Here is a 15,614-nt window from a genome sequence, read left to right on the forward strand (position 1 = left end):
TCTGCTCGTTTTTAGTTTGACTCGGTTATTTATTGTAATTTCTGCTCGTTTTAGGTTCCATTTATTTATCGATGCTGATTTGTGGTAGTTTCACGCTTGGTAGATTATTTGATTTTATTTTTGCTCATTTTTTGGTCAATGGAGTTCTTTACTTTTCTTTGAAAAACTTATTTTTTGGAAAAAGTTTTTTAAATTAATCCCATGAAAGAATCTGTTGACCTTCATCCTAATAGCTAGAGGACAACACTATGCGATATGCCATAATGGTTAGTTTTATCGGTTAGACGGTTTACGATAATATTAAGCTTTTTCTGACTGCAGGCAAATTTTGCTATCAGTGCTATACCACTCACCATTACCACCTTTGAGACTGGGTCCTTTTAATAGTTTTAAGAATTTTTGCTCGATCACAGATAAAATATCAGACATCGTTATTTGACTGCAACGTGATATCTTTTTCACTTCTAAAAGAAATGGAATTTTTTACTGAGCATATGAATCTACGAATATACGATTGCTGGCTAAATGACTAACTAAAACTTCTGGTTTAATGGGATAATCCCTGAGAAAAAGAAGGGTGTCCGTGACAAATGACCACTCCCGAAAAAAACATGGTTACGCGTGACATTCTTTCTCTAGGAAATAAGAAATACTGTATTTTGTATATAGTATCTTTAAATTTCTGATACATATTGAATTTCATTTTAAAATTTTTAGTGGAATTGAATTACTTCTTTGGGGCGTTTAACCTTTTTCCTCTAAACTTATACGAATTTATTTATACTAATAGCTTTTGATGAGATAATATAAAATGAATAAACTTTTTAATCAACATAAATTATAGATTATGCTGATAATTATTTTCTAATCAAAACATCGTTTACAGATATTCTAGGGAGCGTGAATTAGGATATGGGGGCTAAAGGGATAGCTTTACTTATTTACGGAATAAATTCTTTTAGTTGTAATATTTATCTTCACCCTTTACATTCAGTATATTTTTTTCCAATTTCAAAATACTTAAAAACCGCTTATTGAAATTAGTTATCTCAAGGATCAGTCAATTTTGTGTTCATTTTTAAAATGTTACGAATCAAACAGTTCGTGGTAACGAACTGTAAGTAAGGAGCGACCCGGCTCTAACCGAAACTCTAAAAAACGGAATTTTGATAACAGAAGTACATAAAAAAATTGGATTTTTATGCTAATTTAAAATATATAAGTTTCATCAAATTTAGTCTAACCCATCAAAAGTTACGAGCCTGAAAAAATTTACCTGACTTTCCAAAATATGCCTTATTTCTAGTAAATATGTCTTTGAGGATGACTTAGTCCTCCACAGTTCCTAGGGGAAGGGCTGCAAGTTATGAACTTGGCCCATTGTTTACATATAGTATTGGTTATTGGGAAGTATACAGACGTTTTCAGGAGGGATTTTTTCTGGTGGGGCGGGGGGGGGTCGGAGGAGGGGTTTGGTGGGAGGATATTTCCATGGACGATGTTTCCATGGGGGAAGAGACATTTCTATGAAGGGGGTGCCAGATTTCCCAGCATTATTTAAAAAACGATCATAAATTAAATAAAAAAAAACAAGTTTATGCAACTGAAAGTAAGGAACAATATTAAGACTTAAAACGAACAGAAATTATTATGTATATGAGGGGGTTCACCCCTAGTCAATACCTCGCTCTTTACGCTAAAGTTTTTTTTTGTACTTTCAAAACAGCTATCTGTTCTAATTCAAACTTTAGCGTAAAGAGCAAACTATTGACTAGGGGATGACCCCTCATATACACAATAATTTCCGTTCGTTTTAATTTTTAATGTTGCTCCTTACTTTCAGTTGAAAAAACTTGTTTTTTTTATTTAATTTTTTAAAGAGCTGAGAAAGCAACAATAGTAACAACGAAACGGAAAGCAATAATAGAAACAAAAACAACATGGGATTGGACGCGTAAAAGGCAAATGGAAAAAAAAATCCTACCAGTGGCGTCATTTGAGGGGGGAGGATGGCCGGGGCTATAGCCCCCTCTGATTTTATAAGGAGCCTCAAATCAGTAGTCACAATTTATCTTGATTTGATTTAAAGTGTGAAAAAAAATTGTGTAAAGAAGTATTTTCAATTAAAAAAAAAATCCGTTTCTAATAGAGCTTTACTTTACAACAATCTATTGTGAGCTTCATTCCCTAATATATTTATTTATTATTCTGATTTAATATTTGACGACACATTTTTATTGCCTTGTTTTAAAGCCACGGTGCCAATAATCATTACAATAAAACAAGGCGACCCAGGATCCGTAATAAAAATTATACATGTCGGTTTTGTGATTCTGGACTAGTGATTTCCTCTATATATACGTATTATGTCCTCTTTATTTCTTTGAGCCTGTTCTTAAACCTGTTCTGAATCTTTTCTGAGTTATATGTGACTCACGTCTTCTCTGTTTCTAAACTTTGTAAATTGAACACAATTTTGTACAACGACGGACTTTTTGCATTCCTAGTAGGCATAGACGCATTATCAAACAGTTCGTGTTAACGAACTGTAAGTAAGGAGCGACGCGGCTCAATTGTAACCGGAACTCTAGAAAACGGAATTTTGATACCAATATATATATATCAAAAGAATCAGATTATAATGCTGATTTCAAATATATAAGTTTGATCAAGTTTTGTCCTACCCATCAAAAGTTACGTGCCTGAGCAAATTTGGCTGATTTTCTAAAAAAAAGGAGAAAGACCCCCTAAAAGCTATAGAACCTAGATGAAAATCCCACCATCATATTCAGCGTATCACAGAACCCTACTGCAGAGTTTTCAAGCTCCTATATACAAAAATGTGGAATTTCGCATTTTTTGCCAGAAGAAAGATCACGGATGCGTGTTTATTTGTTGTTTTTTTTGTTGTTTTTTGTCCCCAGGGGTGATCGAATCGATCCAGTGGTCCTAGAATATCGTGGGAGGGCTCATTCGAACTGAAATTAAAAGTGCTAGTGCTCTTTTTAAGTGATCAAAAAAATGGAGGGCAACAGGGTCTCCTTCCACGCTCCTTTTGTTCCCAAACTCACCTGATCAAAATTTTGAGATAGCCACTTTGTTCAGCAAGGTCGAAAATATAATAACTATGTCTTTTAGGATGACTTAATCTCCGAAAGTCCCCGGGGGGAGGGTTGAAAGTTATGAACTTTACCCAATGTTAACATACAGTATTGGCTATTGGGTAGTATACAGACGATTCCAGGTGGGGTTTTTTCTGGTGGTGGTGGGGGGGGGGTTGTGGGTCGGGGGTTATGTTGGATGATCTTTCCATGAAGGAAGGTTTCATGGGGGAAGGGACATTGCTATGAAGGGGGTGCCGGATTTCCCAGCATTATTTAAAAGAAAAGATCAGAAATTAAATAGAAAAAAAAGTTTTTCAACTGAAATTAAGGAGCAACAACAAAACTTAAAACGAACAGAAAATATTATGTATGTGATTGGGTTCACCCCCTAGTCAATACCTCGCTCTTTACCAAAGAGTAAGTAGCAAGTGAAGGGTAAGTCAATACCAAAGGGTAAGTAGCAAGCTTGTCGGCCAAATTAAAAAAGGGATTTCCTGAAAAAAAAAATTGAACAGCCCTATTAATCATTAACCATAACCATTAGCAATATTATGCATAACAAGTTGAAGGCCATCAGATATAAATCAAAATTCTTTTCCGTCTTATTACTTGGTCTGGTTTTTTGGTCTAATCTGACCCTTTTTTCACCGATCTTTCTTGATCTTATCTGACCCTTTTATCACTGTATATGACTTTCTTTCCCTTTTCTCCCCTTGATTTACTATTTTATTACGCGGTGCGGCCCTTTCTAATTCTTTTGGTCTCATCTAGCCTTCTGCTGCACCCGAAGAAATGTGATATTAAAATTGTGCTTTACAAATTCCGTTAAGAAATCTTAGAAAAAATCAATAGTGAAACGGTATGTAAAAAAATGAAAACCTTTCATCTGGGTGTAAACAAGGACATATTTAAGAGTTGAAGGGAAAATAAGGGCACGTACTTTATCAACGGTTCAAATCCTGGGTGTTTGATTGTATTGATAGGTGATTAAAAGATCTGAAAAAATCAAAGACGTACACCACAAGTCAATAATATTCTTATCTAAAGTAGAATAAAACACAACTAAACTATAGCTTAGGAAGAGAGGAAAGATAAAAAAACACACATCAATAACAACAAAAAATGTCTTATAAATGTGACCCCAAGAGCCAAACCTCCCAAAATTATTAGGGATCTAATTGGGGGTCCCTACTGTGGTCAAAGGAAAAAAATAGCACATGAGAGATACATGATTCATTATGAAGGCAAAACTAGTCTATTGCTTCTGAAAGAGTAATTAACATATACTATGATTTAATTTGGTTTTATGTTTTAACTTTGCTGTGTGTTTTTACTTTAAAATACTTTTTGTTTATACTTTAGCTCAACGTTTACAACATAAAAAGTAATCAAAATAAGCAAAGCATGTGCAATCTTGCTTTTTAATGTTTTTGTATATGAATTAAAACATTAGGTAATATTGTAGCTCAGCAGCAATCATTTTCAAGTGACACAATTCACCTTTTCAGTGAAGATTTTCGTTTCGCCTTTTACAACTGAAAATCTATTTGTATTCGTGGACATAATTTATATAACGCAAAACATGTTCAATAAATAATATACATTGATTTTGCCGAAGGATTGGTAAGAAAGTAGGGCAGTATTATTTGTAAGGGAAACAAATTTTCTTTTTAGGTAAGACGTCGGGCGTCAATTTTGCTGCTAGCTCTTTCAGTATGTAATGCAGTCTTATTTAATGCCAAGTATGAGATCGTCAATGGAATACCTTACAATAAAGATGCACCAAGAGATGATCAGTATCCGTTCTGTCCCAGAAATCAAACAATCGAGCTAGAACCTGGAAATCAAGCAACCGCGGTTCTTGTGAACTGTGCTTGCTCGCATCCCGACGACGATTTTCTGCCATCGTTTGTCTGCAATGATCTACCTAATATTACCTATCTCGAAGTCTACTTCAATCGGTTATTTCCAACGTACTTGGCTTCTAGAATAACAGTATCAAGTTCGAATTTAATTTCAATTCCTGCTAATGTATTTTCTGATAAACAGCCAAAAGTAATAACATGGTATAACAACAGACTAACTGAAATTCACCCTGATGCTTTTAGATTGACCAGACCTACGCTAGAAGTCTTAGCAATAGACTATGAACCTGAGCTAGAGTACTTCCCTTTTACTAGTTTAAACGAATTCCCAGAATTAAGAGAGCTTCTTGTTAACAACAATGAACTTAAGAACATAACAGAACTAGCTGATATAAGTCTTCCTAAGTTACAAGTACTAAATTTAGACAATAATGCCATAGAAACAGAGTTCCCTAAACTGAGATTCCTTCCTGAGCTGAGAATTTTAACTGCTCGGAATTCATTTCTCACAGCCGTCAGCACCGAGTTGCCTTTTGAAGAGCTCCAAAAACTAGAAGTAATAAACTTCAGTGGAAACAACTTTGAAAGCATTCAATCTGGATCGTTTGTTTTCGACCAGCAAACCGAAATCAGAACCATTGATCTTAGCGAATGCAATATTAACTCAGTGGAAGCAGGGTCATTTGTTGGTAAGAGATTAGCTTCCTAATATCAAAATTGAAAGAAAACAGGCTACGGAGGAGCTGTTTGTTTATTTTTTCATTGCTTCTTTCAAGTCGGAAAGCCACAAAGACCTGATTAGAATTATAAGTTATATGCAAAAAAGTGTAAAAAAGAATATTCACTCATTTAACTAGTTTAATGTCAAATAAAATTAACTTACAGGGACTTAAAATGGCTTTGCATAAATTTTGGAAGTTTTGAGTAGTTTTAAATAAAAAATGTGTATGATAAGTATTCTAATTGACCTTGTTCGAGGATGAACTTAAAAAAAAATTCTCAGTTAATTAAGGCACAGTTATTACGTAAAAAATGATTCCATCCTCGACCATTTCCTTATTGTGCAATTTTTAATAAATCAAGACAAATATCCTGGTAGCTTTTGCTATCCTGAGGATAGGTAACATTTGTGGTTGAGTTCATGGTATCTATGCAACCGCCAGTTTAGGAAGCATATGTGATCTGTTTTTATTCTCAAGACTCTAAATATAGCTCTAAATATAAATATAGCTATAAATACATCCTAAGGCTTTGGTATTAACTACCTTTTCCGCTATTTTTCCGTGGGAAAGGCAAAATCTTGAGGAAGAAGATGAAGAAGAAGAAGAATCTTCTTCTTCTTCTTAAATATAGCTCCCTTTTCCACTCATATTGTTTTAGATTTGTATGTCTTATCTGTTTTCTGTTTCTTATGTTTTTCGTCACTCTTTTACACTTTGTCGCACTTTTTTATTTTCTTTCTCTTTTTTATTTATGGCTTGTCATTACCTTCCTCCTATTTCTTGGGCAGAGCGTAAGGGGAGTCTTTTCAAGTTGCGGGACTTCAAACCTATTTTTTCAAGTCGCGGGACAACTAAGTCTTGGCAGCTTGAGCAAAACAATTTGTCTATAATTGAACGGAAACACAACCTAATTGGAGCAGCTAGGAAAGAATAAAATTAATATTTGAAAAACTTCTCTCCCCTATCCTTAAAAGAAGATTCTTCAGTAAATTTAACCCTCTTTAAAAAGGAATTAACGAAAAAGCTTAGGACATTAATTCTGGTTGAATATAGGGATCGTCTGCCAGAGCTGTATGCACGAGTAAGGGGAGAGTGACTAAGCTAAGAGCAAAGAAGCAAGCCGATTCTCTGGCTAGTCCATTTACCCATCTATTAATTTGAAGATAATATTACAAAAAGGAAACCCTTCAAATAAAAGCAAAGAACCATATTATAACATAGAACAAAAAGAAACAGGAACAAAAGTAGAACAAGAATCTCAAACTTATAACGAACAATATTTACTAAAAATGAATAAATGTAACATGAATCAAACCAAAATTTAAATTAACCAAAATTCAGACCTTGAACAATTGGAAATTACCATGAATTTCGGAAGGGTTCTCTAAAATTTCTCTAAATCTTGTAGAGACCACAGCGAGATTTGTGCTATACTGATTTGATACATTCATACTTACGAAATCATGAAATCCAAGTAGAAGTTCAAAACCATCTGTCTCAACCAAATTCTCTGGGTGATATTTTGTGTTCCCCAGGTATTTATATTAGAACCGTGACTATTTCCAGTTGATGCAAATGACCCCCTAATTGTTTACCCCCTGTGAATAGCCTAGTAGTTATGTTGCGAATGACACAGAGGTATCTGTTGAAGCTAAAACTCATTCACTGTTGATTGAAAATTTAATGACTGAAATGAATTAAGTTATCCAGTGGTTTGCTCGCAAATGCTTAATTTCAAATTTTTCTGAAAAGGAATATATGGTTTTTGGTACAATTTTTTCCAGCAATTCTAGTAAAAATTGTTAAAATTAAAATCGATGAGCTAGTTATATTTGGATTTAGAATCAGAAGGGCTAAGAGATATACATATTCGGCAATTATACTTGATAAGTTTTTACCTTTCCGTAGCCATTATGATCATTTGTGTACAAAACTAGCCAAAAATTCGGTTTATGCAGCGAATAAAATATGTTTTTCCTTTTCCAATTATCAAAATTTTTAATCATCAAACAGTTCGTGTTGACGAACTGTATGTAAGGAGAGACACGGCTCAATAGTAACCGAAACTTTAAAAAGAAGAATTTCAAATATATAAAAATATGTCAAAAGAAATATATCAGCTCATAATGCTGGTTCTAAATATATTAAGATTCACTAAGTTTAATGTTACCCATCAAAAGCTAAGAACCCGAGAAAATTTGCCTTATTTTCCAAAAGGAGAGAAAATTTCCCCTAAACGTCAAGGAATCTTAATGAAAATCACACCCTCAAATTCAGCGTATCCGTGAGCCCTACTGTAGAAGTTTCAAGCTTCCATTTGCGAAAATGTGGAATTTTTCATTTTTTGCCAGGTCACAAATGCGTGTTACCAGGTCACGGATTATTGTCATTTTTTTTTGTTTATTATCCCCAGGGGTGGACTCATCAAACCAGTAGTCCTAGAGCACCAATAAACTGCTTAAAATGCCTTTTGTAAATAAACTAATTACACCTGGTATCTTGTATTTATCTATGTTCCTTTTGTAATGTTACCTGCGTCATAGATACTAAAAGCGATAAAATCATTTCTCGGGTGGGGGGGGGGAGGGATGATGTAATTTATTCTCTTGAAATGTGCTCATAAATATGACGTTACTCGCTAGATTATTATTCTCAAAATTAAGGCTCTTAACGAATTTTTTCAAATTTGTGATCGTTCTTTTAGGTCAGAAAATCCCAGGATGCTAATTTCCCGAAAAAAAAACATTGAGCCGTTTTTGAGAAAAATACATAAACAGACAATTATTGCTCGCTTAAAGAGAGTAGATATATGTGCAAAAAAGACAAATAAAATGGACTTGATAATATCACTGCAGTTTGAATGTTTTTAGGTCTACTTGCCAGCACAGAACTTCGACTAGAAAATAACAAACTGACGACGTTGCCAGAAGATTCGTTCCGGGAAACTATTGAAACAATGATAGGTGGAACTGGCAAAATTTTCTTGGAAGGTAATACATTTTTATTTAAAGCGTAGTTATACATTTTGTTTTACCAAACAGTTTATTGAAACCAAGTTCAGGCATTTTCAGTTGTAAACTGAAAAACAGGTTTGTTTTTTGTGGTAGTTTTCACGGCACCAGTAAAATCTATTTTATCAAGTCAATTTTGGCTAAGATAAAGATGATAATAAAACAAAAATAAAACAAAATTATGTTATTAAACAAATTATTTGACATCCTACTTATAGTCTCGTTACCGACAAATTAAAAAATAATGAAAAATAATTAAACAAAACCAGTGTTTTATTACTTTGAAGCATAGCACAATGCTAAACTTTAAGAGTAAATTCAAACCTTCTCGCTTCAAACACTATAAAGGAATTTCCATAAGTATGTTTGTTATTCTGCTTGTTAACCATTTTTCCTTGATTTACGTTCTCTATGGACCCACAAATGAATACAGGACAAAGTTCTCTATAGATTCAAAAATTCAAAATTCTCGTGAATTAAATTGTTTACCCGTGTGGTAATTTACACTTCGAGGGCAAAATTGACTCTACCTAAAATTGACAAAGTTAGCCATCGGATTATGATGCCAATTTTGGAATGAATAATATGCTGATTATCTCTATATTAAATCACATAAAATTGAATTTAGTTACATTTTTTTTCAGTCTAACTGTATTTTGGTCACCTCAATTCCAAACCCTTGCTCTATTTACAAAGTTTCGACGGATTGGAAATAAGCGTTATTCGATATGTCCTGGAGACAGGGAATTTTTTCTAAGCAAGTGACAACTTTTGAGGCGTGTCTTCGTTGCCTGGATTTGAGGAAGGATTAGAGAATCTTCATCTGGGAATTGCTCTGCAAAAAAAGTTACAGAAACTAGAACTTTTTTTTTCATTACCCAATGAATTTGAAATCTCCCTGCTTTGAAATTCTTAAGGAAAATTACTCCCACCCCTTTGTCTCCCAAATTCGTGTTAACACATCGTGTTAACACCTTCGTGATGCACAAAAGAACTGTGCATCAGTACATCAGTAGAAAATTTCCTTGCGGTTCGCCAACACTGCCCCCCCCCCGTAAAACTTGGGAAAATTCCTATCCCCAGTTCAATTTTTCCCTCTTTGAACTTGCCTTCCTCGATCTACTTCCACAAAAATCACCTTTGTGAACCTAATAAAATTCCCAACAAAATAGTAGAGATGAACTTTTGTCCTATAGTAAGTAAATATGTTAAATTAATGAATTTTTATCCCCATCCATTCTAGCCCTTTTTAGCTTCTAATTGTTGAATATTTATTACTAAAGTGGACAATATCAGCAACGGGAAGATTTTTACCATTTGGTGTTACCTTGAATTACCTTAAATTGCAGCTAGGAACAATCTAAGGATTTCTCCTTGTAGAGCTCCGGAATAATGATTAATTGTATGCAAGTATCACTGGTGACCAGGTGTTGCTCCATCATTGATAGCATCTCAATTGAATTTACACTCTTTGGAGGACCACTCAATATCTAGCCTTCATTTAGAAACATCAATGGATACAGCATTAACAGTTTTATTAGATAATTTGTTCCAATTGTTGACAATACGTGTTGAGAAGAATTGAGTACGGACTCTAGATGTCGTAGACTGCTCGACAAGTTTCAGTTGATGACCTCTAGTTCTTGAATTGGTGCTAACAGCAGGGAATAATGCTGGGAGAATATTAGCCCTCGATATATCAAGCAACTTGGTGACATGATCATATGATTCAAGGAGATTGGTGTCAACAGATCTTCAGAACGAAAGCCATGTTGTGAACAGTGTAAAACATTATTTGCTTCAAGGTGTTTAACAACTGCAGAATTAATTATTTTTCAAGAACCTTAACAACTGCTGATGTCATGCTGATGGGTCGATAATTTTCAGCAAGGTCTTTTCTACCTTTTTAAAAAATAAGAATAATATGCGCAGTTTTCCAATCCTGAGGTAGTCTAGAAAGATTTAATGATAAAGTGAACAGCAGGGAAAGAGGTTGACGCAAGACTTTACGATATTCGTGTAGGATACGTGGGTGAATGTCGTCTGGGCCAGCAGAATTATTCAAGTTGAGGGATGTCAGTTCCTTTAGAGCCAAAGTATCTGTAATCAGAATTGGTTCCATATTATGTGATACATCATATAAGGGAGGTGTAGGATATACAATACTGGGGTTGGACAAACAAACAGAAGAGAAATATTGATTGAAAATTTTAAATTTCAGTTAAGGATCAGCAACTGATTTACTATCATGCAGGATATCCGGGATTTTGCGTCTGCTGCTACAATTTTGAGTGGCATAACGCCAGAAAGATTTAGGGTTAACCTTAACTTTCTCTGCCAGTTTTTCCTCAAACCTTCTCTTCAACACTTTTATTTGGTTCGTTGTTTGATTACGAAAGGATTTGAAGACTAGATAATTTTCTGTGCTCTTATTTTTTCTATAAAAAATATACTTTTGTTGCTTAGAGGTAGGCTGAATGGTAGGTAGACAGAACTCTGAAATAATTACAACATGGTCACTGTTACCAACAGGTGTGGTTATAACATTCTTAATAAGAATGTCAGGGTTACTGAGTGTAACCAGATCGAGAATGTTGGAGACTTGACCTTCCCTGAAACGAGTTGGTTGTGAAATTGTTTGACAGAGGGAATTATCAGAGAGGGCAGACAAAAAAGGAGAATCTCGATTACAAAAACCAGATCCGTCAATCCATTGGATTTCAGGATGATTAAAGTCCCCCATAAGGACAAGATCATAGCTGGGAAAATTGGTCATCATATGGGACAACATGGCAGCCAAATTTGATTCCGAGTCCATAATACATGGAGCACTGGGGCTTCTATAAGCAACACCCACTACAATTGAAGTTCTTTGATTGTGTAATTTAATCCACACAGACTCAAATCCATCAGTATTCAGAGAATTGAATTGAATGCGACTAATATTTAGTTCATCTCTTATATAAAGGCACACTCCTCGAAGGCAGAGTGGGGAATTCAGATTAGAAAATAGTTGGTAAGCATCAACTTTGACTTCATCAGGAGTTAAAACTGACAAGGTATTTTTTGGTGAAACTTCTGTAATTGCAGCAACATCCACTCCTTCAGATTTCATACGAAAAAAGAGTTTAGAAAGCTTATTAGGGAGGCTATCAATATTGGAGCTAAGGAATCTCATCCCCTTAGAGGTAGAAATCAGCGAGGATGCAGGAACTAAATGGCTGTTAAGGCTATTGGATGCGGCACTAAGAAACGACAAGGAAGAAACATCAGTTAAACAAATTATTGTTGAAGAAACAAGAGAAGTGTCAGTATCAGAAAGGAAACTATTATTATTGTGTTCACTTTTAGACCATTGAGAGACAGAATTAGGTGATGCAAGTCCATAAACATTTAAACAATTATTAGAGGTAGAAGGAGGCGCGTACATTAGCAGGACATTGGAGTAGTATGGGGGATTGCTCCAACTGGCAAGTATTTTTTTAATGATGGCACACATTATCAAATCTGCTTCTCCCTTAGCTTTTCTGCATTTCAGCTCCTCAACTAGAGTTTGTGTTCAGTTGATGGTACAGAAAAGAGAAGAGGAGGGAGGCGGCTACCAGATAGTTGATGTCTATTAGAAAGTCTTTTTACTTGGGCTGGGGGGCACCAATATCAACTCCATAATTGCGTAACAGATAATTATACAGGAAAACTGCATCTTCTGACTGGGGGGGGGGAAAACCATAAGCAACGATATCAAGAAGTCTTTCAAAACGCTGGCGCTCTGAACGCGCTATCCAACCAACATCAGATTCAGATAATATGTCTGTTCTCAGTTGGGAAAGTGTTTGTGTCAACTGACTAGTGGTGGCAAACTCCTGCTTAAGATCTTCCCTGACAGATTTCAAGGAATTCTCCATAACTTATTTGTTATAAATTACAAATTATTTGCAATATCGATGTCACTTTTAATGTCTGTTCTCAGTTGGGAAAGTGTTCTAAGCTTTTCTGCATTTCAGCTCCTAAACTAGAGCTTTGTGCTTTATGCGATCTTCCTTAGGTCTATCTCCATAAAAACTAATTGATCCTTTTGTTTCACAGGATTTCTTTATAATTTGCTTTCTAAATTCAGTTGATGGTACAGAGAAGAGAAGAGGAGGAGGGCGGCTACCAGATAGTTGATGTCTATTAGAAAGTCTTTTTACTTGGGCTGGGAGGGGGGCACCAACGTCAACTCCATAATTACGTAAGAGATAATTGTACAGGAAAACTGCATCATCAGACTGGGAGGGGGGTACCATAAGCAAAAATATTAAGACGTCTTTCAAAACGCTGGCGCTCTGAACGTGCTATCCAACGAACATCAGATTCAGATAATTGGGCCGATGGAAGTTGAGACAACTTAGAGGACACTGTAGATACCACTAGGTCCTGAACTGTTGAGGTAGAGCAAACTGATTGTAATGAATTTTCAATAGAATAGAATAGAATAGAATATGAGATATTGGCTAAAATAGGGCAAAAGCTAACATAAGCACGTCAGAATTACCGTAACAAAACAAATGTTATGGGATAAACATAAAACAAAAAATTGAATCAATAATCAAACTGATGTTAGGGGATAAACATAAATCAAAAGTTATATCAATTATTAAAATGGGAAACAAATGTGTGATACCCTATTTGCAATATCGCTAACTTGTGCAGAAATGTCACTTTTTATGTCTGTTCTCAGTTGGGAAAGTGTTTGTCTCAACTGACTAGTTGTGGCAAACTCCTGCTTAAGATCTTCCCTGAAAGATTTCAAGGAATTGTCCATAACTGATGCTAACTTATTTAGCACAGCTTGCTCACTAGAGGGGGAGGGGAGGGTTAATTTTGCAGGCTGGACATGACCAGGAACATGTAAGAGATTGCATCATCTTAGTTAGCAGTTTATATTCTCCAGGGGACAGGTCCAGACATTCACCACAGATCCACTTCTCACAAATACCACACTCAATAGCAGAGAACCCTTCATCCAGTTCAGTAGAACAGGCAGCACATTTCTCATTGCCTTTGATTGGGTTAATTTAATTGGGTGTTGGGAGAAAGTATCTGGGAAGTGAGAAGTCTGAGTTAGGTCTTTACTTTTGCCCAATGTGTGGGTATAGGGAGGATGACTTCATTAATTTTTTTGTGTTTTTGAGGAAAATCAAATGGTCTGAAGGGGGAATTTCTCCTGAGGTGGAACGCAAGGGAGGAATGAGTCGAGATGGAATTAAGCTATTGAAGTTTTATGGTGATTAAGAAGTTGGGTAAGTTTTGTAGGTAGAGGTATGATACATAAGGACCAATTCTTATAATTTATTTATAATTTAATCTGGGTCCAAAAATAAGTTTATCATTTGTACTGTGTATTAACTTTGTATTAACCACTGCCCATAAAGGTTTTTAAAATTAACAAATATCATATCATATGCATTTTATAAATGCCAAACTTTCTCTTATAGTCTTAATTTACTAAATACCGTTTTATATCTTTTTAGTCACAAGACTTGACTGTCTTTTTTTTTGTTGCTGTATTCATTTTAAATTCTGCGAAATTTTAACTTTTTTTTGCCTTTTCTTTGCAGATTTAATTTTTTTTTTCCTGGCCTGTCCTATCCTATTGCATTCTTCTTTTTCTTATTATACTGTGTTTATTGACTCTGAACTATGAATTCAGTCCATTTGGGCTTGTGATTGCCATTTTTGAAAATACATCTTATCTTTAAAACTCATCTTTGGCTGGTTATTTGAACGGTTTGACAAAATAAGTCTTTTAATTTCGTTTTTTAGGCAATTTAATCACACACTTTTAATTTTTTGTTTTTTTAGGCAATTTAATCACACGCTTTTAATTTTTGTCTTTTTTTTCTAGGCAATTTAATCACGTGCTGTTGTGACATTAATTGGATTGTAAGTAACATACCGTTGCAAGTTCCGCTTGATAGTGCAACGTGTGCGGGCAAAGTTCTTTTGACGCAACTTCCTCCAGATTACCTTGACCCTTTGTGTCCTTCTGCTTTACCTTAATTTATGACTATTAAAGTTGTCTGTAGATTTTTTGCTTTGTTTTTAATCTATTAAAGTTGCTTTAATAAAGTAAATACGTTCTAAGACCACACTGGCTATGCATGACTTATGAAAACAAGAAAGGAAAGGAAATAAAAAAAAAATCAAAGGTGAGAAAATGAGGGTTTTGTCAGCCAATGGCAAAATATGAAGACGAAGAATAAGCAAATATTTTGACAAGGGCCTCCGCCAAGTCGTCTTCAGTGCTAAGAAAAAAAATAAAAAAAAATAAATAAAAAGAAAAACCTTGATTGTTTGATTTTTTTTTGCCACTGGCTGACAAAATCCTCATTTTCTCCCCTATTTGATTTGATTTTTCATTTATTATTTCCTTTCATCTCTTGTATTCATACGTTAAATAAAGTAATATTGGTACCAACCTTCCCCCGGCAAGCTATTACATGTTTTGTATAAACAATAATTGTCGAAAGTGATTGGAGGATAATTAACACCCCTCTCACACCCACCTTTCCCCAAACACATCCAATTAAAATTTTGAGATAGCTATTTTATTCGACGTTGTTAAAAAGTCTGGAAATTATGTCTTTAAGGATGAAACTCCCCCCAGAGCCCTCAGGGTAAGGGTTGTAATTTATGCCCTGTGGGCATATAAGGTTTTTTTTTACAGAAAGCGTTGTCGTTGAGACTTCAAAAAGGAATCATTCGATTGCAAATTGAAACGGCTAGTACCCTTTTAAATAATCGAGAGTTATTGGATGGAAAGTAACCCCCCTCTCACGCCCACATTTCCCCAAATACATCCAATCAAAATTTTGAGATAGCCATTTTGTTCAACGTAGTTGAAAGGTCCAGAAATTATTTCTTTGAGGA

General features: G+C 34.9%; 1 protein-coding gene across 2 annotated transcripts in view; it reads left to right on the forward strand.

Annotated features, from left to right (window-relative positions):
* The window catches only part of LOC148954958 (uncharacterized), a 37,381-nt gene extending 22,551 nt beyond the window's left edge, over positions 1-14,830 (forward strand). For both annotated transcript variants that reach the window (XM_089099410.1, XM_089099402.1), the window contains exons 2-4: positions 4,779-5,658; positions 8,562-8,681; positions 14,590-14,830. In XM_089099410.1, the coding sequence (XP_088955536.1) occupies positions 4,779-5,658; positions 8,562-8,681; positions 14,590-14,744 (1,155 nt within the window). In that variant the 3' untranslated portion in view covers positions 14,745-14,830. The remainder of the gene's footprint in view (positions 1-4,778; positions 5,659-8,561; positions 8,682-14,589) is intronic.
* Positions 14,831-15,614: the final 784 nt, after the last annotated feature.

The sequence above is a fragment of the Artemia sp. Qi Xiang Cuo genome, chromosome 2 (assembly GCF_049724085.1).
Source record: "Artemia sp. Qi Xiang Cuo chromosome 2, ASM4972408v1, whole genome shotgun sequence".
Lineage (NCBI taxonomy): Eukaryota > Metazoa > Arthropoda > Branchiopoda > Anostraca > Artemiidae > Artemia > Artemia sp. Qi Xiang Cuo.